Here is a 27355-nt window from a genome sequence, read left to right on the forward strand (position 1 = left end):
GCTTTCTAGCAAAACGCGTCGACTAATAATTCCCTCCGCCTTGACTCCGGCACCAAATTCAAACATACAGTTTATGTCACATAAAGCCGTGCGGGATAGATGAATATAAATAGATTCCACAAAAAGCAACAAAATAATATCCCGAAAAGAGGTATTGTCGACGTCACTGTAGGTGGCGCTACCCAACGTTACCACGGCGACCGGCCTCATCTCCATGACTGTACATGCATCATCATGAGCAGCGCAAGAAGAAGAAAAGAGAAGACGTGATGATGGAAGAGCGTCAAAGATGAGTCTCGGTCCCGGGGTCGCAGTGGTGACCAATTAGCCCCCTGACCCCTGACCCCCGCTGGGCCGCCTCCTCCGTGAGGCCCTTTGGGCCCCAGCTGGAGTTGACGTAGCATCCTTTCTTGCGACGCCGCTAAACACGCCGCCGCATTCAGCACGAGCCTTCCACTTTCCGTCTCGTTGCTTGCGCCTCTCAGCGTCGCCGCAAGGTCAAATGTCATTTTTTTTTTTTTGTATTCTATCCTTGTTTTTTGATAACACAGACTTGGATTTGAACCCCAAATTTTGTTGTATCAGTCCTATAAAAATGCCCCCCCCCCCAAAAAAAAGCTTTTTCCTCTATTGTGATGCGAGGTGTTAAATTGCTCGCCCGTTTTGAGGAGAATGTCGGACAGATTGACGTCGTCACGCTGACGCTGTCGCAGCTTTGGCATGATTTACGGCACACCGGTTAATGTTCACCTTTCTGGGCCCGCCACCATTCACCGGGACGGGGGTGTTGGGAGTACGGGGAGGGGGCTCAACCTGGAGGGGGGTCCACTCTGATCTGATCCCAGACCTGCAAATGGCTTCCCAGCGGAGGAGGAGGAGAAGAGAGCTCCAGTGACAGAGTGATGGAGCCTCATTGGGCTTCGAATGAACCTCAATTGGGGGCGTGAAGACATGCAAACATCTGTAATGAGCTGCCTTCTAAATCACTAATGGGTGACGCCATTAATCACTCTCACGGGACTAATAATGGATATTCAGCTATTGACATTCAAAGTGGTGAAAATGTGGTGCCCCCATGCCAAGGGAGCTCCAGACAACGTGACCAAGCCAGCTTTCATTGTTGGCCAGCAGAGAGACGCCTCGGCTGGGACACGGGATCATTTTTTTCCCACTCCCTCGCTTTTTCTTCAGTCCCTGAAGCAATTGCATTCATGATGTCATCATCATCATCATCATCATTATCGTCATCATGTTTCATGACAATTACAGGGTTTGTGTTTCAAGCCTGGATTAGGTTTTACATTTAAAGCCTGGGTTAGCCTGGGTTTTAAACAAGGGTTATGGTTTCCAAGTAGGGCTTCAAACTTTGGATTTCAAACTAGGGTTCTAACCTTTTAGGGTTGCAAAAAAAAGTATTAGGGTTCCAAACCTTGTTTATGTTTAAAATTAGAGTTTCAAGCCTGAATTTAAAACAGGAAAAGGTAGGTTCATGGTTTCAAATGAAAGTTTCAAGACAAGTTTTCTTAGTCTTGACACCGAACTGCCGACGCGGTTGTCAGACAGATAAACACTGACACATCATGGTCAATCCATGCACTGCAACAAACCCAGATTAAGGCGCGCCTGCGAGACAAAACCCGGGATTTCGTCATTGTGCCTATTTGAATGACGTCATTACCAGCCTGTCAACTGCCCTTCTCAAGATGGCGCTGCGGCCGGGATCATCTGGAGGTGGCAGGTACTCGAGCGCGTTTACAATCGTTTTTCTCTCCATTATGTCATGTTTTTTCAACATTTATCCACCACCCACATCAGCGGTCACCGTGACGACTTTAAAGGGATGTCGACATCAGTTGTTTTTTTATGGTGGAAGCCGGCTGACGAGATGGCTGGTTGCCCTAGCTAACGTTAGCAGCTGTGTGCTGTCGTCGGAGGATTCGACCACGATGATTAAGACAGTTGACAGTCATTTCGTTATTTTTATCAACTATAATACAAAACCGAGCCTACTTTCATGTGTGATTATGACGTTATATGTGAGTGACGTCGCCTTAATAGCGCCAATACGTACATTCGCGGGCCTATAGTGGGTTAGTACTATTCACATATGCCAGTATTATACGCCAATATTCAAACAAAGACGTCCTTTTTATTAACAACAACAGCAAAGAAAACAAGTAAGTTCTATTTTTGAATACAGTAAAATAAATAACATAAAACCCATTTTCAGAACCGACGCCTGTCAAAACGTACTAGAGCAGGTGTTGTTTATGAGCACATTTTTTCTAATATATATATATAAACATAAATAATAGAAAAAAATAACAAAGAGAACGTGTATAAACTATAACAAACGAGAATAGTGCTCAAGGTAGCCAAACATTTGCACTGTTAACAAAGGTACCTGTAGAATACTCTTATTCTGAAAGCCGAAGCGCACTACTTCCGGTGCTGGGTTGCTGATAAATAATTGCTAACTTTCACAACTAATACCCACGGATTTAAATGGAATTTCGTATATAAATTTGTGTTATTATCACGTGAAATACTCTAATTATGCTTTACACAATCACCGCAGGGTGGAATGCAGGAAGGTAACCGCCTGTTTGACATTGTTACATTGGGAAAAAAAGCTCTTAGATAGGCTTAGATCCACTATTATGGAAAAGTTGGTGAATTAACCTCAGTCAGCCTCCTCAATATTTAGTGTTGCGTGCTAGTGAGCATTTGAGCAACTAACCAAACGTGAGAACTTTATTCATTTTCATGTATTTTTCATGCCGTGAGCCTGAGCTGTGTAAATAATGAATGAATGGATGACATTGATACAGCAGAGGTGAAACTGAAGTCCAGCCAGTGTGGTGGAAATAACGATGGACACAATTACAGAACTTGTGTCTCACATTGTCTATCATCAAAGGCTTATTTTGAAACAAAAAGTTTCTATTTTTCTCCCCCATGTCCTGTTCAGCATAAACAGCAAAATGTGATGAAACGGGGTCTTTTTCTGTTGTATCAGAGTCGTGACAGAGGCAGATCTTAGCTCATTCACTGGCAGTTGCTTTCAAGGGTCGCTGAGCTGTTGCTAAACGTACTAGACAAATAAACACTTCAGTGGCAGTAAATGGTTGTATTCAAGTTGATGAACATTTACACTACTGTTCCAAAATAGAGTCATTTTTAAGTAGCTCCACCACACACATGGTTAACATAAAATTGTTTGATGCCAGCATCTATTCAGCCATAAAATGCCACACGTACTACTAAGGAAACTTCTAAACATGTGTTTCTCAAAACCTGTTTCCCACCCCCCCCTTTAGTTTCATGTATCCCGTTGGAGGGAGTTTGGGACCGCCACAAGGTGAGTCACAATGTATGTTACCAAGCTTTTATATATATATTTTTCTTTTAATGTGATGTACACAAAATTTCAATGTAAAATTAAAATTAGTATTTTTTAAATGATTAGGGGGAAAAGGCCATCATTTACTAAAATATTAACCTCTGTATGTTTAAATACATTTCCACCGAATATTTTTTTTCTTTGTTTTTGGTGGCGGAGTTATATTGATTTTCTTTTTTTTTTATTATTGGGGGAAAAAAAGAATATTTTCTTAGCAACTTATGTAGTTTGGCTGATGATGGGGAGGAGGTTACAAATACTGTAATGTGATTGATCAGCGATAAATGCCACCGTACACAATTGAAATAAGCACAACTACTAGATAATAACCACAGTCTACAAAGTTAGTTTTTTTTTTTTTTTTTTTTTTTTTTGCCCCTCTCCTAAAATGGTGAATCACGCAGTGGTCCCATAAGGCCCTGGCTGTTATTTAACTCATCGTCTGCTCTGGCAAGCATTGTGGCTGATTTGTTGTTGTTTTTTGTTTTGTTTTTCCCCCTTCTCCTCTCGTTTTGCTCCAAGCTGTTGAATAACAGATTGGCTTCTTGCTGGTCTCATCTTTCCCCAGCTGCTCAGCAAATTCAATCACAAAGTCATCAACTCTATATTTCTATCAACTTTTCTCTGTGTTTATCAGCGGTGGGAAGTAACAAAGTACACATACTTTGTTCCTGTACATAGGTAGATCGAGACATCATTCTGTAAATAAATATACATCCAAATGTCATTGTTGCTGTTTGTTTGTTTGTTTGTTTTTTGGGTGCAGGCATGGTGCCCATGCAGCAGCAGCAACAACAACAGCCGCCCCAGCAGCAGCAGCAGCAGCAGGGCTTCCCAATGGTTCAGGTCATGCAGCCAAATATGCAAAGCATGATGGGAATGAACTTTGCGGGACAGATGCCCCCCGGAGCCATGCCAATGCAGGTAGGTTAGACACATTTAATCACTATTGCAGTGGACCAGTGGAAAACAAAACAAAACACAGAAACAAAAAAACACAATGGCGGGAACGGATTAATAGCATTTCCATTCATTTCAGTGGGGAAAGATGATTTGAGATATGATTGTTTTGCGTTACAAACTTGCATTTCGAGGCACCGCTCACCGTTCACTGCATGTCACAGGCCGGGATGGCGATCGGGATGCAGACCGCCGGGATGCCGTTCTTGGGCCAGCCCCAGTTTATGGGCATGAGACCTGCTGGCCCACAGTATACCGCCGACATGCAGAAGCACATGGCTGAGGAGCACCAGTAAGAAACATCCACCTTCTCTCTCTCTCATAATTAATACTGTGCACACAGTATATTTTTTGTCACTTTTGGCCTTGGCCATGAAAACATTCTAATTGAAGTAGATAAATAAACTCATTTAATGTTAATTAATGGTTCATTTGTCATTATTTTAGTATGAGCCTTACAGCTAAGACCAAAACATTTACATATCCATAATCTGATATTGCTTATTTTAAAACAGATTAATTTATTGCTCGTGTTTGGTAAAAAAAAAATACTGAGGAAGAGGACTTGAGATGACTTTTTAGAAAATGGTTAAACACGAGCGACTGACGGCCGCACTCAACTTGCTGGCAAGTTAGCCAGTTAAGTCAGCCAACCCGCTTACAGGCTTATTTGCGGACACCCATATCACTCACCAGGTCACGCCCCGCCTTTAAAGCCATAAAGTCAGAGACCAGAAATTGTGGTGGTAGTATTATAATAGAATATGTTGACTGAACATAATTCGAATGTCTGTAAAGGTTGAATACAATTATTAAAAGTCAGAGACCACACAAATGCCACACAAATTTAGTTTAGTTTTTTTTTTTTTTTTTAAACTAAATGTCAAATATCAAAAAGGGTCCGATTTGACCAAAATAGTAAGTAAGGGATAAAGAAAGTAGTCCGCTTTCAATTGTTTTCCACAAGAACATCTTTGATCTATTTATAGAATGGCATTCTCAAGGGTTGTCTGCGTTACAATTCCGTTTTATTGTTTGTAGGAAGCGTCTGGAGCAGCAGCAAAAGATGCTGGAGGAGGACAGGAAACGACGACAGTTCGAAGAGCAGAAGCAGAAGCTCAGGCTGCTGAGTAGCGTCAAACCCAAGGTGAGGAAGATTGTCTCTGGCATTCGTTATCCCGCTTTTCATCCACTCACTCGTTTTTCTTTCTTTCTTTTTTTTTTTTTTGTACTCAGATGGGGGAAAAGAGTCGGGACGACGCCCTGGAGGCGATAAAGGGGAACCTGGACGGTTTCAGCAGAGACGCCAAGATGCACCCCACGCCGTCGTCGCAGAGCAAGAAGCCAGGTACAGCTTGGCAAACATTTCATTTGTCAAACAGATTGATCAGATCATACACAGAATAGTTTAACAATAAGTAATAATTCATTCTCATTAATACATTACAGGGCTCGCAATGTAAATAATGAAAACGCTTGGTGACCCAGATTAAAGAATGGAGCGGGCTGCATGTGTCCTGCCTACTTCCCATATGCCCTCGAATTTACTATAGCGCCCCCTTCTGGGTGGTCTCATTGAATTTTGCTGTTTGATCCTAACGTCCTCTAGTGTTTGTGTGTGCGATTTGTTCATTTTTGCAGACTCTACTTCATCATCATCATCATCATCATCATCATCCCACTCGTGTGTCGCTACTCCTTCCCACCCCCCGCCATTGTCTGAGGACAATGATGAATTTAGTGACTTTCAAGGGCCCACCTCCTCCTCCTCCTCCTCCTCCTCCTCTTCCTCTGCGGCCTCCTCCCGCAGGACCGTCATGATCGACTCCCTCGCCGCCGCTTTCCCCGAGGAGGACGAGGAGTTTAGTGACTTTGTTCAGGGCCCCGTCGGTTCCGCACACTCGCACCTTTCCTCTCAAATCAGCCCTTCCCTCCCTTCCTCTGTGTCCGTTCCCACTGCCGCTCCTCCACACTCGGCCATCAACAGCAGCTCTCAAACGTCCTTTCAAGGTAACTTGTTTCTTTTGCTCCTCTTCCCATCCGTCTTTATATTCACGTGGGATTAGCGCAAGGTTTTCTGGGTTTAGTGCACATGGCCTCCGTTGATATAGTGACAGGAAGTTAAAAATGACTGGTTCGTATTAATTACATTCAAACTAACGTGTACCATGTAAGAGATTGTTTATGAGTGGTGCAAATCTCAGACGGCCTAAACTTTTGTATGCATGTTATATTCCAGTCAACTAACAGCTATATGCAACTCTCAACATTCTTAGCAGCTGTCACATTTGAACGAAAGAGGCAGGTTGGCAGATGAAAAAGATGCTTGTTCCCCATTCGCACCCCCCTCTAGGCCCGTCCCTGGAAGAGAAGCTATTCTCCTCTTGCGACCTCATGGCCGGCAAGACGGCGCACTTGAACTTTAAACCCAGGCAGACTCTGACGGAAATGAGTCCCAGAGCTCGAGTTTCCGCCCAGTTTCAGAGCAGCAGTAAGGCCAGGAACTGGGCCGCGGCCTCCGGGGACTTGAGTCTCCAGTCGGTCTTCGTCACGGAGAGGCCCCCCGAGGCCCCCCCGACTACCGCCAAGCCCTCCCCTCGAAGCAGTGGTGACAGTGGTGAGAGAAGCCCGTTTCTTACGAGACCTCCGCAGCGTCTTTCTGCCACTAAAATCGCAGCTTCCTCTCTTCTACTACGCCATTATTGGCTTTTCTAGCCATTTTTGCTGACGTTCAAATCAAATCAAGCTGATGTCTTTTCAATACATTTGATTGTTGTAAAGTGGGGCAATTTCAAACCTTTTACTCCCTTCCTGCTACATTTATTTCCAGGTTTTCTGCATTCAATGTGTCTGTTGGGCTCTTGTGGAAATAATTGCTGCTGCTTCCTGCTGTCTGCTTTGGCCTAACATTGACTTTTTACTGTATGCTGATGTTTTTATTTATCTTTCATGTCAAGGTGAACACTGAGGTTCTTCATAGAGATGACAAGATATAAGTTGCCAATGATGTGCATTGGTACCTTGTTTTACAGGTTTAATTCGTTCTATGACCAGGCTCAATTTACTTGAATGGTATAGTTGCATTTGTATGCCAGCTACCATTGAAGATGAGGCAAACAGATTTTTATTAATGTAACATGGTTCTGTACATTCTACATGTATGGTGTTAATGCTTTATGATTCTCTGCTTTAGTGCTTTGCTGTCATTGTGGAATCCATTTTAGTCGGGTCATCATTGTTTTGATTCAAGAAAAATAGAAATATAAAGGGGAAAAAAATCAGCTTAGTGATGGCTTGTAACCTGAAAAACTTGTAAGTTAAGGTACCATTGCATTGTATTTACCTAAAACCGCATTCTAGGTTAGTACAATCAAATGGTGAATCCCTGCTAGTGGCTTACAGGATTCATTACATTTTTGTGTGTTTCATCTGCACCAAGCCTTCCAGAGATGATTTTTGTGCTATTTTGGGTACCAGCGGGGGATCTGCTGCCAAGAGGCTTGGCAACTGGCAACTCGTATTCCCCTACAAGGCTGATACTACAAAAAAAAAAAAAAGTGTGTGTGTTTGATTGCCACAGGGGGTGTTGGTGTGTATCCACAACAAGAACACATCCAGTCCATCCCGCCAGCTTGGCTTTACAACGACAGCCTCATCCCAGGTAATCTTTGGGTTTTGATATGTTGTAATGGTGCCAAGTTTATTTAAATACATTATTTAACGTTTTTTTCTTTTGTATGAAAAAGTAATGAAATAACATATGATATGTGTGCACTCTTGCAGTAAATTAATGGAATTATGTACTTTTTTCTTCTCATTCCTGGTACACGTGGATAAAGGGTTACATTGAACATTTGTTCAGTTCTCAAGAACCAAAATGTTCTTGCTTTTCTGCCCTCAGAGATGTTCAAGAAGGTTCTGGAGTTCAGCATGACTCCGGCTGGGATCGACACGGCCAAGCTGTACCCGCTTCTCATGTCGTCGGGTCTTCCCCGGGAGGCCTTGGGCCAAATCTGGGCAACGGCCAACCGCACAACACCCGGCATGCTGACAAAGGAGGAGCTGTACACCGTGCTGGCGCTGATCGGCGTGGCGCAGGTAAAACTGGAGTGACAAGAAGGGCTTTTGATGCATTTAATTGAATAGAATTTTTAAATATCTAATGTCATTTGTTTTAATGTAATGATGTTATTAGTCCTTTTATTTCATCATGCTATTTATATTTGTGCCAACATTTCAGAGTACTTAAGTAAATGAAATAAAATCAATTTAAACTGCATTAAATAATGACACTGAGAAATATATTTCCGAGTATTTATCCCAAAAGTGGTTTGGTGATCTGATTGGCTAAACTGTGTTGTTTCAGAGCGGCCTGCCTGCGATGAACGTGGAAATCCTCAGTCAGTTCCCATCTCCGCCGGTGCCCAACCTGCCGGCCCTCGCTATGGCCTTAGCACCTGTCATGCCCCAGCATCAGCAGCCCATGATGACCCACCCGCCAGTGTCCATGCCCATGCCCACCCCTGCCCCGGCTGGCATGCCCCCCATGACGGCGCCACCGGCTCCAGCACCCGCCAACTTCATTGCAAGTTTCCCTCCTCCTCAGGTAACACTTGTGACCTATGAGTGCCCTAAATTTTTACGTATGCATTTTCTCGCTGTTGAGGAGTTTAAATTTTTTATTTTTTTTTAAATGCCACAACAGTTTAAAATTTACTGTCAAACTCAACAAAAAATAGCATTATATGTTGTATGCTAAATGTGGACTATTGTAACTGTTGCTATTGCTATATTACAAGTTACTTGTCCACCCACAACTTAAGGGGACCAAAGCGGAAGACGATGAATTCCAGGACTTCCAGGAGGCGCCCAAGGCCGGAACCGGCGACCAGGCGTTCTCCGACTTCCAGGGGGAGTCGAGTTCAAAATTCCCCGCCAGCGCAGCGGCGCAGCATCAAAACAGGTAACGCGTTGGTTCAAATTCAGCCCCAGCGCTTCCTCATTAAAGCATTGTTATCCTGAATATTGCGCTCAGTTAAGTCTCATTCCTCGGCGTAACGAGTTTGTGGCAGGTCCTAATGAATTAATTTCAGCGGGCGCTCGATAAGTTCATTTCTCCGTATTGCCTCAGCAGGAGAAACGGAAAGGCAATTATACATCAAGAGATGAAGATGAGGCGGAACTAAATGATCTGGCATCTGAGCGGTGTTAAGTTTCGTAAGGACAGTGGAGACTTTTGAGCAACGCCGCAATGACTGAGATGGTAGTTTAATAAAAGCGCGACAAAAGCTAGTTAGGTATAGGTTTGTCATCACAAAGCGATTTGGTGTTGATCCCTTTTCACGCTGCAGTTACCAGGGTCAAACCCATTCATTGTATATGCAGTGAGGTAAAATTGACGGGAAACTGGACATGTTTCACCCTTTTGCAATCTTAATTCCAACATACTTAGCCGAAAAACTTTCCATTAAACTTCTTCAGCCCATAGGTGCTTATTAACTCATTGGCTCCCAAAAATGTAGAAATATGTTCTATTTTAAATATTAAGTGTCCCAAAGACATATTTATTCATTTTTTTTATATTTATTTATTTTTATGCTAGAGCATACAGAAGGTTTTGATGCAGCCTCTCAACTGCAAAGAACAGTTGCAGAAATGTTAGTTACACAAACGGCCAGCAGGGCAAGGGAGATTAACCAGGGCCATGTTGAAAAACAGCTCAATTACTCACAATTCTAAACAGATTTGTGAGTAAGGATGAAACTTAGCTATATTCTAATGCTAATTGCTGCATAACGGAAACAAATAGAACTATATATTTTTTTCCTGATGGTAAGAAGAGACTTTAATCTTTCTTTTGGTAGGTTCCATGTTTTTTTTTTTTTTTTATAGCAGTACAACACAATATTCTGTAGGCCTTGCAAAATCATCCAAAATCTAGGTAAACAGTCGGGAGCGACGGGGATTGCTTCTTTGAAAATGGCTGCGAGTGAATGAGTTAATGTGATGGTCGCACATCTGCCTAATATCTTTCAGTGCAACTGCCATGTTGACTCCTTTGTCCGGGGCCTCCTCAGCCTCGTCTGATAAGTACGCCGTTTTCAAGCAGCTGTCTGTAGATCAGCCCACTGAAGTTCCGCTCCCTACCTCAGGTACAAGTTTTACATCCTGTGTGTGTTTGTGTGTTAGTATTTGTTTGATGCATTTTTATCGCCTTACATTCCATTTTCCCCCCACTTAGATGGAGGAGACAAATACAGCGTGTTTAGACACTTAGAAAATCCTACTGACAAGAAACCACTAGGTAAGAAGTTTTCGCCTCCACGTTTAGTGCATACACACACTATGGATGTAACGATAACAGCAATATCGTGATATCACGATATTAAAACTCCCACAATATATTGTTGTCATGTCACAATATTAAAACCAGCACATCTTTGTAAAGTCAGGTTGATTTGCATTTGTGCACTTATAGCACTCTCTGGTCTGGTGGCTAGTTAAATTTTCACAAGGCATGTTTTGGCCCTTCTATGTTTAAAATCCACGCTATTGGTCAGATGAAGAGCACATAATATGCTTGTGAAGTGAGTCAAGATGTGGAGGAACTCGATGTGTGCTTGCATTAGCAAGTAAGTGCCTCAATATAAAGTATTATTAGCTAGGGCTGCACAATATTGGAAAATCATGCGATATGCGATATTATCTCATGAAAGAATTTGATTTTTTTTATACACCAAAATAAGCTAATTCAATATATTTTTAGTTAATTAATTGTAATGACCTCTAGATAATGTTCAAGTATTGGATGGCGGTGCACATTTTAGTTAGCGGCTGACTGGTCAAATTCAGACAAAAGCATAAAATTCCATATGAAACTTATTGCATGTCTTTGCAATATGGGCCAATATCACAATATCGATATTTTTTTTATATATATATAGTGCAGTCCTATTTATTAGAGATTGTAGGTTGTTTATATGTAATGCCCTAATATACAAAAGCATGATATTGTTTTTTGTTTTTTTGTTTGTTTTTTATTTTTTTTAATATTGTGGCCCTTTTTTTGTATCACCAACCTCCCCACAATACTGTGATAATTATCGTATCGCGGCCTTCATATGTTTGGATATCGTTACATCCCTAAGTCACACTAGGCTAGAGTTTCGCAGACTTTTAACACCAACTACTACTCGACGTAAACCAACCTTACCTTGTTAAAAATGAAATAAAGTAGGCCAAGCGTGGCACAGATTGCCCATTGTGTGGCAATGTGGTCATAACTTGATGGTACTGTAATTCACTTGATACACTAGGTTGTTTTCTACACGGTCAATATTGATTCCGGTTTGTTTTTTTTCCCCCTTGCTGTGTCATTAGAACAGTTCGCAATGGGGACCAGTCCAGTAAGTCATGTTCTTAGTCTGCAATTTGCCGAGAATCTCTCTTCCCGTTCATTCGACATTGGATGAGCGACAAATTATTTCTAGAGTGTTTTCTGAGTGTTTCTACTTCATAATTGACTGTGAACAGTCTTGCAATCTTCTCTAGATAATATTGATGACATCCTCACCCACATGGATTCATTTTTATTCTTTAAGGAAATTTGGAGAAAAAAAAACTAAACCTGTTGGGTCATATCTGGCAGTGTAACGCCAAACACAGCAAGTTTTTGTCATTGTTTTCAGCTCAGGTCGGGGTAGTCGCCTGGAAGTACCCTGGTACAGAATTGTTAAATTGTCACTGGCAGACATTTTTGATTCAGGCTTTCCTCAGATTCTCCCCTGGAAGTGTTTTTCTAGTATGTGCAGTTAGTGCACTAAGTTAGTGGTAGATGCTCTTGCTTTGTACACTACAGTTTTTTGTTTTGGTTCGCAGGTGAGGGTTTTGCGGATTTCAAGTCTGTCCGACCTGACGACGGCTTCACGGACTTTAAAACCGCAGACAGCGTCTCCCCGCTAGAGCCTTCGGAGCAGGCCAAGATCTTCCAGCCCGCCTTCCCTTCTGCTTTCCCCAACTCGCAATCTCTACAGCAGCCGCCAGCCGCTTCCGTTTCTCAAGCCAAAAACCCTCTCAACATGGCTGACCTGGATCTGTTCTCTTCCATCACTCCCTCCGCGCTGCCCGCCACCGACACGCAAACCGGCACGTTGCCTCCTCCTCTGGCGCTCCCGCCGGGTGGCGCCAAGCCTGCCGGCTTTGGGGATTTCGCCCTATTTGCCTCTTCGTCCTCAGACGCCTCCCAAGCGCCGGCGGCGGCACCGCAGGACGACTTTGCGGACTTCATGGCCTTCGGGAGTTCTGTCGGGGAGCCCAAAAGCGAGAGCGGCGCGACGGTCCAAAGCGAGACCTCCTCCCGGCAGAGCTCGGACAAGTACGACGTGTTCAAGCAGCTGTCCTTAGAAGGCGGCGGCGGCCTGGCCTACGACGACGCCAAGGACAGCAGCGACGACTTCGCCGACTTCCAGTCGTCCAAATTCTGCACGGCGCTCGGCGCCTCGGAAAAGACCCTGGTGGACAAGGTGGCCGCCTTCAAGCAGGGCAAGGAGGACTGCGCCTCGGTCAAGTCCCTGGACCTCCCGTCCATCGGGGGCAGCAGCGCCGGGAAGGACGACTCTGAGGACGCGCTGTCGGTGCAGCTGGACATGAAGCTCACCGACGTGGGCGGGGACTTGAAGCACGTGATGTCGGACAGCTCGCTGGATCTGACGGGGCTCTCGTCCCACCAGCCGCCCGCTACAGGTGAGGAACTAGTGCGCTTGCTCTGGTGAGGGGCCCTCCCACTCATGCACACAAACATGTTCAAACACTCACAATATAGTAACATATCAGATTGGATGTCAAGAATCGTCCTCCATTTCAACTTTTAGCATTCATCTCATTCATTTTATCTATCTATCTATCTATCTATCTAATTTTTATTTATTTATTTATTTAAATCTTCTTAATTCTAGTAGTTGTTGCTCCATTGGTGTCCACGTTGTCGTGGGCAGAGTGAGAAAGGGAGGTTCCACTACACATAATAAATTGGTTTATATAGTGTAGCGCTTTTATAAATGTATACACATGCAAAGATACAAATTAAACATTTATGACTGAAAACAGTTTATCTCCAAAACACTGTAGTGAATTGAGATAATTCAATTTTAGAAGCAAATTGTTTATTCCACTATTTCTGAAGATATGAGATTAATGATCCTCAAGTAACTGTTTTAACCGTTTGCTCTAATTTAGGTTCTGAATGTGCAGGGGTGGAATCTACTTAAGTGGAATACAGTAGTGTCAAAAAAAAAGGGGGGATCGACCTCATCCCAGCAGTTTTTGTTTCTGGGTCATTTATACCAAAAGCATTGTGGCTAAAGTTAAGTCGAGTCAACCTCTGCCCATTTTGGACCTGATTTACAAATATTACAATACAATATTGTGTGCGAAATTGCATGTTCAAATCAGGCCCTTTCTAACGGGACCATTTACTTGATCCATTCATATATTCATTCAGCCATTCATTTAGAACCTTCATCATGTTTTCATGAACGGCATGATTCGATCCAGTTGTTAATCGCCATCGCCTTATAGATGAAGACATTTAGGACACCTGACCGAACGAAACATTAACACAAACACAAACACGGACGCATTCCAACAAAGCTCTCATCCTTCTGTAATGGCTCCTTTCAAGTCTATTTTTATCGAAAACCGTTCTTGGAGAGCTACAGAGCATTTCGTGTTGTTCAGCCCAGTTTGATGCGCCGCCTGTTTCTGAACATGCACATACTCGACGTACTCTTAAAGAGACAGTATTCCTTTTGTCAAGTGGCTTTCCAGTACGATGCACAGAAGGAAACTGCTCATGGGATTTTTTTGTTTGTTTTTGTTTTTGTTTTTTTTTGCCTCTTGAATTGTCATGTCCGCTTTGACGATATTTTCCTCGTCTGCTATTACCCATCATGCCCTGCTTCCTGCTGCCTTTTTCAGTTTGTGAAATTGACAAGTACACAGACTAGGGCTGCACAATATATCGAAAAAATATCGACATCGTGATATTGGGCTATGCAATATGCATATCGAAAAGACATGCAATAAGTTTGATATGGAATTTTCTGCTTTTATCTGAATTTGACTCGTCAGACTGTCAGGTTTACCTGTTTGACATTTATTAAACATGACAAAAAAGGAGAGAAGACACTCAGTTCAAAGCTCACAAGGAGAGAGGAGAAGAACTCCTGCACTCTGAAAAAAAATCCCCTCCTCTCCCTCTCTTTTTATTTGGTTTCCACGCCCCTAGTTCCAACCCTCAAAACATAGTTGGTACTTAACGAAAATGTGCTCTGCCATCCAATAGTTGAACATTATCGAGAGGTAATAACAATTAATTAAGAATACATTGAGTTTGATTATTTTGCCGCATGGAAAAAAATTTTAATTCTTTCATTAGATAATAAAAATGTCATTTCTTTAGGTACGTTAAATATCAGAATAATATCGATATCTCTATGTTCAGCAACTATATCGCATGATTTACCAATATCGTGCAGCCCTAACACAGACCACCCCAGACGCCATTTTCTGTGTTAGGGAGAAAAATGTATTTGATTTTAGAATCGTATTTTTATGACCGAGATAGAGGCTCTTATTTTGACATGAAGACACAAGTTGTTGTGATATCCGATAGATTCAAAGAAAGGACGGCTAAAAAATGATGTTTGCTTTTACTATTAAAGACTACTCTTACAAACCGTCACAACAACAAGAGGAAAAGGGATACTGTCTCTTTAAATATTCTTTTTGGATGTACTTAAAGTCCTTTTTGGGATGTTAAGAATATTTGGCTGCTTTATAACCCTTTGAGTGCTTGATAACTTCTCATAATTGTTTAAAAGGATACGTGACCAATTTATAGCCTCTGTATTGCTTATTTCAATGTCTTTTGAGTCCTGAAAGGGTAAATGTAGTTTTTCCCAAAAAAAAAAAAAAAAAAGTGTTGCTTTCCAGCCTGGTAGCTGAATGGATTTTGTCACCTCCTCCTCCTCCGAATGACTGATTCAAGTCTGTGAACGTGCCTTCTCACTCTGTTTGTGCTTTTCTTTCTCTTTGGTTTCACTTGTTTCTTTCCTGCCCCTTCTTTTTTTTTTCTTTTTTTTTTTTTTTTTGCTCCTGACTCTGCATGCCCTTGTATAACGCAACAAATCTGAAGTCTAGTTTTACACGTGTTAGTTTGCCGAAAAGCCTCTTCTTGTAACGAGAGACCTCTCTTCTACTTTGTGACCTTTTCTGGCTCTCTTCTCTCATGTTGTGGTAATAAATATTCCTCTTGGTATGGTTCAAAAATGGGTGCCGTCTTATTTTTCTTCTTCTTTTCTTCCTTTGAATGTTTCACATACAGCACTAAATCCTTGTCAATTTCACAAATTGTTTTTTTTGGGGGGGCTGCATTGGACACTGCAAAAAAAGTTTGGCGGCATTTAAAGATGCTGCTGTTGTGCGTGTGTGTGTGTGCCTCAGTGTTTTTTTTTTATTTTTATTTATTCGAGATTAAGGCTCTTATTTGTACATTTTGTTTTTAGATCTCCTATATTTTATGTTGCCGTTTTACACAATCACTGTACCAATTATTTAATTTGGATAATATTTTTGTTGAAACGACTGAATCAAAACACTAATCTTTAAATTGAAATCCTCGTTTGAAAGCCTAACGCACCACCAGCACAATTTCCCCCACTCACGAGCAACACGAGCACCGCCACCAGGCTGCACTGTTGACAAGATAGAATGAGTCATGCTCTCATGTCGATCGCCCCATATTGTCACCTGACCATGATGTGACTCATCATGCTAATACTGTAATTACCGTAACTGACATTATCAATGGCGGCTTTGCGTCAGAAAGCTTTTGTTCACCATGTTTTGTCATTACATTGTATTTATCAAAAGTGCTAGAGGTATCAGTACAGGGTGAGTACTGGAATAGTGAATACTCATCCTGGTATGGGTCTCAAACAGCACTACAAAAAATATATATGACCAAGATAAATCATTTCAAAACAATTTACACCATTAATGTGACCTATAACGTATGCAACTCAATTGAATTTTTATTTAATGTTGTGTGGGAACAAAAAAACACTTGAAGTAATGTGGTTGCACAAATGTTAACTCAATGATTAACTCAAATTTCAGGTCTTTTATGACATGTTTTTGCTTTTTTATCATTTCTAATTTCAAGCTTTTGCTATAAAACAGTTGTCAGGAAAAGCCTACCCAAAGAGCTGGAATTTATTTGGACTTGACATTTTAGCAAATGTGCGCTGATTCCCATTTAATTGGTTATTTCTGAGTCTAGTTATGAGCACGTGCATATTTGCAACATTATTTCTATTTATTTGTACTTCCCCTCTCGAAAATTCAATTGAGTTGTGCAGGATAAATTAATAGTGGGAAAGTTTGAATTCTTCTTCTTCTTTTTTTTTAAATCCCCAAATCATGAAATTGAACAGCGGTGTGTAGACTTTCTATATCCGCTGTATACTGTACTAAGCCAAACAGATGCTGCTCACTGTATATTTTCACGTGTCAGAGGTAAGTCTATCATTAGAAAAGCGGAGTGATCACTTGAAGACACGACGCCATTTGATAGGACACGAATGTCTGTCATCGGTCTTCAGTTTGTCGCTGCAACGTCTTCGCTATTCCCAGGATGCACTGGCATGTCTGTCGTTGTCATTGCAGAGGGAGACGACATGAAATTTGACCCGTTCGGGACCTCGGGCCTCAGCAGCCTGGCCAATTACGACTGGTCAGACCGGGAGGAGGGCGTCACAGGCGAGCTCCAGAAGCCGCGGGGCAACGGGGGCGCCGCCCCGACGCCTTTTACGCCGACTCGAAAAGCCCAACTGAACTCTGAAAGCGTCTCGCCCGCCAAGACCGCCTCATCCGTCCGCGTCGAGGATGACAAATTCCAAGCCTTCGCCGACTTCGCCGGCAGGGAAGAGCAGGGCGCCGACGAAGATGACTTTGGGGACTTCGCCGGCACCGTTTCCGAGAAGCCCGACGAGGCCGGCTCAGAGGCCAACCCGAGCGAGATCTCGGACGACTTTGGCGCCTTCCAGGGAGACAAGCCGAAGTTTGGCAAGTCCGACTTCCTGAAGGCAAGCGCGCAGCCCAAAGTCAAATCCAGCGAGGAGATGATCAAGAACGAGCTGGCTACATTTGACTTGTCTGTTCAAGGTGAGATCTTTTCTGTTTTGGTTTTCAATCACGATAGCACACCCATAACCTTATCATTGTTCAAAAACACAAACTTGTGTCCCAGCTAAAGTTGCAAAACATTTCAGGTAAATTTCCATGGGAAGTTACGAATTTGAAGCAACTGTAATGTTGCCCCTCGCTGGCCCACCCTCACTCCATCAGGGTGCAATAAAGCTGTCAGGCATTAGATGGCGGCGTTGAGATGACAGCATGAATGCCACTGATGATTGCTGAGATGGTTCGGTAAAGGGCAACACGTTGATGAACCGCATCACTTTGAGGACGGTGTTATGCGCTCTGAATAATTTATTGAACGTTTCCCGCAGTGTCACACAAGCTCATTTGCCAAAGATTGATCTGCCTCAGCTGCATTTTATTCGATTTCGCGTTCTCTTGTTTGCCCAGCGCGAGTGACAGGGGATCGTGAGCAGCCTGGGGAGGGCTGACGCATGTCTCCGCAGCGGGTGGCGCTGACGGTAGCGGTGGTGGTCGCGTTACGGGAGCCAGGACATCTTGCTCACGTGGCTCACCTGGCGTAGCTTGCCCACTTTCCTGTGGTGGCCCGCCAGTCAATTATTCATTGATGACTATTTATGCATCCGTCTGGTGTGTAATTATTGTGTGTCCCAAATTGTTTAGTCATTCTGCTCTTGTTCAGGCGGAATGAAGCGCTGACTAGCAGGATGACGAGTGACGACAAATTCTTGACTTAAGTGGCCATCCTGATAACTCAAATCATAAATGAAACTTGAATGGAAATGATTCCAGCCCACCAAATTGTCGCCGTTTGTGACCTCCAGGCTCCCACAAGCGCAGTCACAGCCTCGGAGAGAAGGAGATCGGTCGCCTGCCCGCTTCGCTGCCTCCAGAGCATCCTTTCCGAGACCGATCCAGCACCCTGAGCGAGAAGCCCACCTTGCCCGTCATCCGGGACAAGTACAAGGATCTGACTGGAGAGGTGGAGGTAAACCTCACAGGCCCACCATTTACCACCATTAAATAATGTCACGGCTTTCAAAGTACATTTCTTTACACCTCTCTGTTTGTGACGTCGCAGGAGAGCGAGCGCTACGCTTACGAGTGGCAGAGGTGTTTGGAAAGTGCCCTTGAGGTTTGTGCTTATTCAACTTTCAATTTTACTTAAGATTTAGTTTTTTTTTTATTTAATACCGTATTGATAAATAAGTCCGTTGAGGCTATTTTCTTCTTCTCATTTGTGTTCAGTTTTTCTAATTTGTCTTTGAGTTATCTTCAAACTATGTGACCATAAACAAGTATTCCATTTGTGCCAATTGTTTTCCTTTTTTGTGTTCTTATATTGTATACTTGATGCCTGTTTTTCTTTTGCTACTTGTAAATAAGTACATTATTTTATAGAATTATGAAAAATTGGGATTATTTTTCTGCCTTAGTGATTAGGCAAAATATTGTAACCCTAAATTGAGGGAGTGTATTTTGATTTTTTTATTGTTTTGTTTTGTTTTGTTTTTGTCCTCAGTTTGAGGTTCTGTCATACGAGAAATATGTATAACCAAATAATGGAAAATAATGGGTCAGATTATTATTAGTTCTATGAACTTCTATCTGCTCCTTTTGAGTACCACCATTGTATGATTTTTGATGTCCATCCATCCATCCATCCATTTTCTTGACCGCTTATTCCTCACAAGGGTCGCGGGGGCTGCTGGCGCCTATCTCAGCTGGCTCTGGGCAGTAGGCGGGGGACACCCTGGACTAGTTGCCAACCAATTGCAGGGCACACAGAGACGAACAACCATCCACACTCACACGCACACCTAGGGACAATTCGGAGCGCCCAATTAACCTGCCATGCATGTCTTTGGAATGTGGGAGGAGACCGGAGTACCCGGAGAAGACCCACGCGGGCACGGGGAGAACATGCAAACTCCACCCAGGAGGGTCCGAGCCTGGACTCGAACCGGAGACCTCAGAACTGGGAAGCGGACGTGCTAACCACTCGACTACCGTGCCGCCTGATTTTTGATGTCATTTTATTTATTTTTATTTTTATTTTTTTTAAGTACTCCACCACTTATTAATCTTAATGTACCGGTAGTAGCTGTCCAATGTAGGGCAGAACCACTTTGAAAAATAATTTAATTATGATTTTTATCCCTCAATATTGCGATTATGATTTAATATGCGAGTTTGTCAAAATCTACTTCCCATGCATTTTTTTAAATAAACACAAGCAGTAAATTAATTTGTGTCACAATAAACAATTATAGGTTATAAGGCTTATGCTAGAAGGAAAATGAAGAGAGATTATTTATCTATTATTATCTACTTTCACTATGAACATTTCACAAAATTCTACCGAACAGGTTTGGCGTAAACAAATTTAATTCAGTGATACGTTCACGTACCACTAGAGGGAGCCCATGTACTACTAGTGCTACACTTAGATGTTGGCAAAGTACAATTGCATTTTTCAGCCTTGGAGTAATAAACGTGTTTATATATATATATATATATTTATTTATTATTTTTCCCCAAACGCTTTTTGAAATAAATCCGAGATAACTGGATCCTCATCCAGGTCATCACCAAAGCCAACAACACGCTGAACGGCATCAGCAGCTCCTCCGTGTGCACCGAGGTCATCCAGTCCGCGCAGGGCATGGAGTATCTGCTGGGTAAGCGCGCACATTCTTTCCCTCTCATTCCCGTGCCGCGGCGCGCGTGCTAACGGCGTGCGTGTGCATGCGTCAGGTGTGGTGGAAGTGTACCGCGTGACCAGGCGGGTGGAGCTGGGCGTCAAGGCGACGGCGGTGTGCTCGGAGAAGCTGCAGCAGCTGCTGAAGGACATCAGCCGCGTGTGGAACAACCTCACCAGCTTCATGTCGCTGGCCAAGCTGGTGGTGAGACACGCCCACGTGCCGGCGCACACGCGCGCACACGCCCGCTGCACCGACTTGCTTCATGAACTGACAACTCACGTTGAGACTGACTGACAGTTAAGAGCTCGACTCGACTTGCTGACTTGATTGGTGTTCATTTTTTGGATTTATGGCTGAATATGTTCATCTAAGGCGCAGGGGTCGACGACCTTTGCTGTCCAAAAGAACCGTTTTAGGTCAAATAAATCATCAAAAATCTGCCTGGAGACACAAAATGAAACAGTTAGTGTAGTAGAGCTACACCATAACAGAAAAAATGTGCAGCATCCAATACTTTCAGATTCATTTTCGGCTTTATGCATGTATTTACTTATTTTATTTTTCAGACTTGGTTTTTCATACATTTTTTGACTTTTCTGCCTTTTCTTAGATCAAATTTTTTTGTTTTTTTTTAAAGCTCCACAGGGAACCACAAGTGAGGGATTAAAGAGCAACATGTAGCTCCAGAGCCGCAATTTGCAGAGCCCCGATGTAAGGAAATTGACAACTACACTCAAACATCTTCAAATACAAACCAAAACAATTTTTCTGAAGTGCAGAAGTTGATACTCTGACTCGACTTGGGACTCGCTTGAAACTTGCACACGTGTGACTTTGATCCGACTGACACACGCCTCCGCTTCAAACGCTCGCCCACACGCACGCACGCACGCTGCCAACGGAGCTGCAACGATGGCGCCTTCCCAACAAAAAATGCTGCCGATAACATCGAGAAATGTCAGCGAATGCGCTTCGGCCCCGCTCCATTAGCTCCCGGAACGATCGGCGATCGATTCGGGCGCGGTGCGGCGGATGACGAGAACGGCATGGATTGATTTTAAGCGCTTGTGTGTAAACAAAACACATGACAAGATTGACCGTGCTCGTCCACGGGGACCAGCAAATGGAACAACAACAAAAAAATAAAAAATCGGATGCTGTTTATTGATGGACAAAGATGAGCCGTTTGATTGATCTTTCAAGTCCGACACAATACTGTGACAATTTAAGCACCAAATTTAGCAAAAGGTGGAGAAGAGCATTTTTCTTTCACCATTTAAGTTCATTTTTTTATGCTCATGTTTATACCTGATTTGTATATTTTTCCAACCCTTATAGTTTTAAACCTCTTTTTGAACACACTTTTTCAATTGTTTCAATTTTTTTTTTTTTTTTGGGGGGGTTGACTTCCCATTTAACTTACAACAACAACCCTCTCTGATCTCAAATAACCTCTGGATAGTGGATACTGTGGCAAAGTTGGTTATCATATGCTTTTTTTAATTAATAATAATTGGTGCAGTTAGTAACTATATTGCTATAGTAATTCAATTTAAATAAATGTATTTTTTATTTATTTATTTATGCATCTATTAGTCAATAAAATAAATCAAACTTAAAAACCATCGCTATTTTTTTGTTTTTTTGTTTAAAGATGGACTGAGTATTTGTTTTGAATGTATTCCGCCCATATCGCCACACAAAAAGTTAGGTAATTTTTTTTTTTTGTGGGAAAAAACTGTTCAAGTATAATCTCCTCCTCCTGCCTGGTTTAGCCCGACGAAAGCTCTCTGGATTTCACCTCCTGCATTCTGCGGCACGGCATCAAGCACGCCAAGGAGTTTGCGTGCGGCGTTTGCCTGCTCAACGTCGACTCTCGCAGCAAGGTTCGTTCGTACGCACGCACGCACGCACACACAAACAGTTGTTGTGACTTTCCCCCGACTGTGGAACGTGTTTGCAGGTGAAAGAAGCAAGCGCGCTCGGACGCCTTTTTAAACGAGTAGGACAAATGAATGTTTGCCTGTTGGTGGGGGTGCTGAGGTGTCTGTCGCTCGCTTGTGTGACGATCAACTTTTGGTGTGCGGGACACTTTTCCAACTTCTCTTCAGTTGTTCTCCATTATCACTTAGTTGCATGACATTTGCTAGACATAAAGAAAAGGTCCGCCATTTTGCTTCAAAGTCATGTTCATTTGATCAGCCATTTTCAGGACAATCAATGAATTTTTTTGTCAGCAGATAATTTTGGATCTGAAATGTTCATCATTATTTCAAAGAAAATGTTCTCTCATCTTTTTGATTAAAATAAATAAATAAATTTGACACACAATTACAGTATATCAACAAATGGCTACAAGCTAGTAAGTTAGCCAGCATTAGATAACAGTTGGATTAATAAGATCATTGGAACATCATAGCTGTTAGATTAAGGTTACGTTATAACTACAATTTTTCAACCTTTTTTTAACCTTTATATCCCGTCTGTCCCATGTTTGTGCATGTTGCGCTCATTAGCTGCAGATTTCAAAGGGGGCGTGTCACATAACTCACAGGAACAGGTTAGCACAAACAAGATTTTACGAAATTGTATCATTTTCGTCTTGTCTTCATTAGTTGATGAAAATGCAGACTGATTTAGTCCCAGTTATTGTTTATGAAATGAGTGTTTCAGTTTAGTTTAGTTTAGTCTGGTGAAAAATATGTGTGGATGAAATTATTTTTGTTGATGAAATTAACAGTATTTCAAAGCAGCCATTTTTGGGTCATTTGGCTCTTTTTTTTTTTTTTTTTTTCTTGATTTGATTTTGTTCAACGTGTCGACTTTTCGATTATAATCTTCAACTGTAAAGTCGTCTCTGCTGGCGCTGCATAAAATGTCAGTTAAGGTCCTCGCTGCAGCAGCGGGAGAAATCTCAAGCTTTTGACAATTGCGCCTTAGTAACTGTTGCTACGTGAGCCATTGAGCAATCAGCGGTTGGCGGGGCGCTTTTAGCACACAATCAATGCGGGTCATTGTTGTCTGCTCGCGTTATATAAGCCGAGGACCCTCGAGAAAGCACACGAGGTGCCATTTTGTGTCGATTCTTGAAGGTTTCAAATAACATTTTGTTCATGTCCATTAGTGCAGGCTTGATGTTGCGTTCCACTGACTGGTCTTTAGTTCTTGTTTACAAGACAGATTCTGTTTAGTACTCACAAAAAGTTTCGGGTGAAATTTCAGCAACATTCTGAAAATAAATACCCTGCAATGAACCTTCAATAATTGCTAGTGTTGGCGACCAAAACCTTTGGAAAATCTGTGAATAATTGAGCCTTGGTTTTCAATCCTCTATGTGGATTTATTTGGCAGAATGCAATTCTGAAAACGTATTAAATGGTTGATTCATAAAAATATCAAATAACTTAGTTTTGGGCAATGCATACAACAGCACAGATATTAATTGCAGGCAGAATATTTGACTTACAGAGAAAGAAATAGACCACAAATTGATTAATTTAATTAATAAATTAATTAATTTATATAGCGGGGTTTAATGTGTACAAAAAGAATATATTTGCAAAAAATGGCTAAACCCATAGAGGGCCCCTCCGAAAAATGGATTGTAATAAAAGAATGATAAATCGTCAGCACCATGCATGAAGCATGCACACGATGATGAAGCCATGTTCCATCCAACAGACGTCTTCAGGAGTTTGGAAATTGAACTGGAGCAAATCACCTTTCATCAATCGTGTTAGCTAGCGTACGAGACGAAACGAGCTAGCACGAGCTGCCGTGACATCACGACCACGCAAACAAATATCGCGCGTAGGATGTTTAGGAAACTCACTCAGTCGTAATGAATGTGAGGGAAAACGTAACAGCAAGTTGTTGTGTTTTTTTTTTGTTTTTGGGGGGGTAACAGAGCATAAGTTCCCCCCAAAAATGACCGCAAATATTTGAAGGTGTAACCATTAAGGGTCAACTTAATTACTTAACGATGATTTCATCAAGTGCAACGGGAGCGTCCTCGGGCTCACCTTGACGCCTTATTGGATGTCGCGCTGGCAGATAAGCCAAAGCTTCTTGTCAAATGGCAAAAAAAAAAAAAAAAGGATGGATTGGAGATGTTGCATTCTCAAAGTGTAGCACGCTAAAGCTAAAGTATCGCATGCAATTAGCGTGTATTTAACTTTAAAGTTCAATCGAATTGTTTAAAGAAGAGCATTGACGTGGTGGGGGTGGGAGGAGACTAACAGCTTTGTATAATGAGCCACATGCTGCTTCACCAAGCCTAAAGTTGAGCTTTCTGGTTTGGTTGCACTCCTCTTTCCTTCCTCTTCTTCTTCTACTTCTTCTTTTACTACTTTTTCTGCTTGTTTTTTTTTATTTGCTATAAGACATACAAACATGGCAACAATCAAACATTTTCAATATAAATCAACAACTGCCAAGAGTAGTTTACAAAGAAAAAATGACAAAGAATCAAACATAGAATGCACAGGTACAATTGTAATTTGCAAACACAAATGAAAAATAAAATAAAACATAAATGACATTACAAAAATAAAATCAGGACATTCAACTCAATGCAAGAGGTCATTTCTTCAAAATATTCGATATAATGTAAACTTTAGGCCTTTTAATCAATTGAATATCCATACCAAATTCGTTTACTCTTCTTCTTCTGGAGCAAAGTTACCCGACTTCAACTTCGCCATCCAAATGTGTCATTCAATATAAACAAGGGAAAAAAAACCTTCTCTTCTTGTTCTTCTTCTTGTTTTTGTACTCGTTGTGTTGATTGTGTTGTTATGATTTCAGGCGTTGACTCCAGAAAGCATTCGGAGATCGATGGTAAATATTGACTTGATGTATTTACCAACACGTTTCTTTTCTGTCGCTTTGAACCCCAATTTGGAACCGTAACCTTTCCTGCCAGCCTAATCTTGGAAGCCTCGCCCTTATTTGAAGACCTACTCGAACCCAGACTATAAACCCAAACTTGTGTTTTCATTTGAAAACACTAGACAGGATTGAAAGCATAATCGTGGTTTAAAAGCCCCAAGCTCGGCTTCAAAATCCTACCTTGAAACCCTAATAGCGTCTTTTCACCTTCATTTGAAAGCCGAACTTTCAATCAGGACTTTTGCTTGAAAGCCTGACTTGAAGCCCAAACCCGAAAATTAAAAGCCTAACTCGGCTTTAAAACCGCTAAAGTTAGAAATTCACAAAAACGATTGGATTTGATGTGGTGAAGCAGCACGAGGTTCATTAGGCGAGATTACGTCTTATTCTGTGTTTGTCATCACAACGCATCTTCGTACTCGAGTGGGACAGCAGCTGTCACAAACATTAACATTACATTTTGTATTTTTTTAACACATTTAAAATAATAATAATAATAATGACTAATTGCACAGATACTAGTACCAGTACTGTGATACTTTGCTGTCAAAAATGAATTTTTATTTGCGAAACAAGCAGCACGAAAAAAAAAGCAGGCACCGAGTTAAGAAAAAAAAAAAAAAAAAAAAAAGTGTTTCCGCAGCTGACAAAACCTGTGCAAAGTTTGCTATGATGCAACTTGAGCTTCTTAGCAGCTCAATGTAAACATTTGAAGCACTTGCCTTCAAATTCAAATCATACAAGTATGAATTAGATTTGATGCAAATTCAGTCAAATTGTTTGTTACTGTTGATGTCATCTACAGGTGTCCAAACGAAGGCCTGAGGGCCCATTTGTGGCCCGACATGCATTCTTCAGTGGCATACAGTAGAATACAAAAAATAGCAAAGAATTGGTTTTAATATTGTCAAGCTTTTTTAGATATGGAAAGACACAAATAAAATACGTCCGACTAAAATTTCTGACTGTTGGGTGCAGGGCGAAGCCGCCCCAAAATCATGAAAACCCAAAACCGTTGTTTACCTCATGTAGCAGAATGACTTGAAAATATAAACAATACAATCATTTATTAAGATTTTACAGTTTTTCATAAATGAAAGAAAAGAATTGCAAGCTGGCTTGCCTTGCATTCTTCCATTTTTTTTTTTGTACGCAACCCCGAAATGCAAAAAGTTTGGACATCCTTGACGTGATCGTCTTCATCTTGTTGACACGCGTGCGTCTCGTCTCGTCTCGTCTCGTTCAGGCGTTCAACTCGGAGACGGACAACCTGAAGCTGGCGTACGGCGGCCATCAGTATCACGCCAGCTGCGCCAACTTCTGGATCAACTGCGTGGAGCCCAAACCGCCGGGACTCGTCCTGCCCGACTTGCTCTGAACTTTCACTTTCACTTTCACTTTTATTTATTGAGTCACGTCCACTGGCGGCCATTTTGCTCTTGTGACCTGATCCTGTTTCAAGCTTGAAGTTGTTGATTGTGCTTTTTGGGAATGCAACAAAATGGATGCCGACTTGAACGAGCTTCTTGTTTTAAATGTTAACTTTCAATGTTTTTAATTCTTCTTGGCTGGAAGACGCGTTTTGTTTGGATTTTGTTTGTGAAGTTTTTGAATGTCTCCCTACCCGGGTATTGAACTGGTTTACATGTCAATTTTAGCTCATCTCAAGCTGGGATTTATTGATGTCAATTGAATTGAGTTTTGTGGGGTGCGAATGTGATGTAAATAAACGAGCGGAGCCGTTTGAATTTCTTGTGTTTTTTGTTCCATGTCTGCTCTCATTTCCCAGCATGCACTGCAAGCGCCATCAGTCTGATCGTCGGGTTTGCGTGGAAAGTGGCGAGAGGCTCGCCTTTCTGCTGATAACCTGCTTGTATTCAAATGGAAATGTAGTAGTGGAGTGGAGATATCATACACAGTGGGTAGAAAAAGTCTACACACCCGTTTAAATGCCTTATGATGGTGCCGATGACAAGTCGCACAATTGGAAAAAATAAAATAAATTCCTTTCAAGAGAGAAGGTTAAAAAAAAAAAAGGGAAAAAAAAAACGTTTGCAAAAGTGTACACACCCTCCCAACCGGCAGACGTGTTCAGAAAATGTTTGCCTTGAGACGTGGTGACTGCACGCGCTCGTCCCAAGTTAAAACAATTGGACATTTGTGTCAACCATTGCTT

General features: G+C 42.0%; 1 protein-coding gene across 11 annotated transcripts; it reads left to right on the forward strand.

Moving 5' to 3' along the window:
• The first annotated feature begins 1651 nt into the window (after window positions 1–1651).
• Window positions 1652–26927, forward strand: synrg (synergin, gamma). Of its 11 annotated transcripts, none has more exons than XM_077540697.1 (24): window positions 1652–1738; window positions 3321–3361; window positions 4170–4327; window positions 4528–4655; window positions 5405–5510; window positions 5600–5711; window positions 6005–6373; window positions 6717–6980; window positions 7944–8024; window positions 8265–8461; window positions 8730–8969; window positions 9187–9326; window positions 10400–10515; window positions 10605–10667; window positions 12242–13105; window positions 17090–17587; window positions 18409–18572; window positions 18666–18719; window positions 20169–20265; window positions 20342–20490; window positions 22065–22175; window positions 22253–22291; window positions 25096–25128; window positions 26426–26927. In XM_077540697.1, exons 1-24 carry the CDS (start codon window positions 1704–1706, stop codon window positions 26555–26557), a joined length of 4191 nt encoding a protein of 1396 aa, XP_077396823.1. In that variant the 5' UTR covers window positions 1652–1703; the 3' UTR covers window positions 26558–26927. The 11 variants fall into 11 exon arrangements, with proteins under 11 accessions (XP_077396823.1, XP_077396832.1, XP_077396822.1 ...); XM_077540696.1 differs by having other exon boundaries at window positions 1665–1738; window positions 3321–3373; XM_077540699.1 differs by lacking the exon at window positions 1652–1738 and adding an exon at window positions 1785–2177 and having other exon boundaries at window positions 3321–3373.
• The last annotated feature ends 428 nt before the right edge of the window (window positions 26928–27355 follow it).

Source organism: Festucalex cinctus, chromosome 13, assembly GCF_051991245.1.
Source record: "Festucalex cinctus isolate MCC-2025b chromosome 13, RoL_Fcin_1.0, whole genome shotgun sequence".
Lineage (NCBI taxonomy): Eukaryota > Metazoa > Chordata > Actinopteri > Syngnathiformes > Syngnathidae > Festucalex > Festucalex cinctus.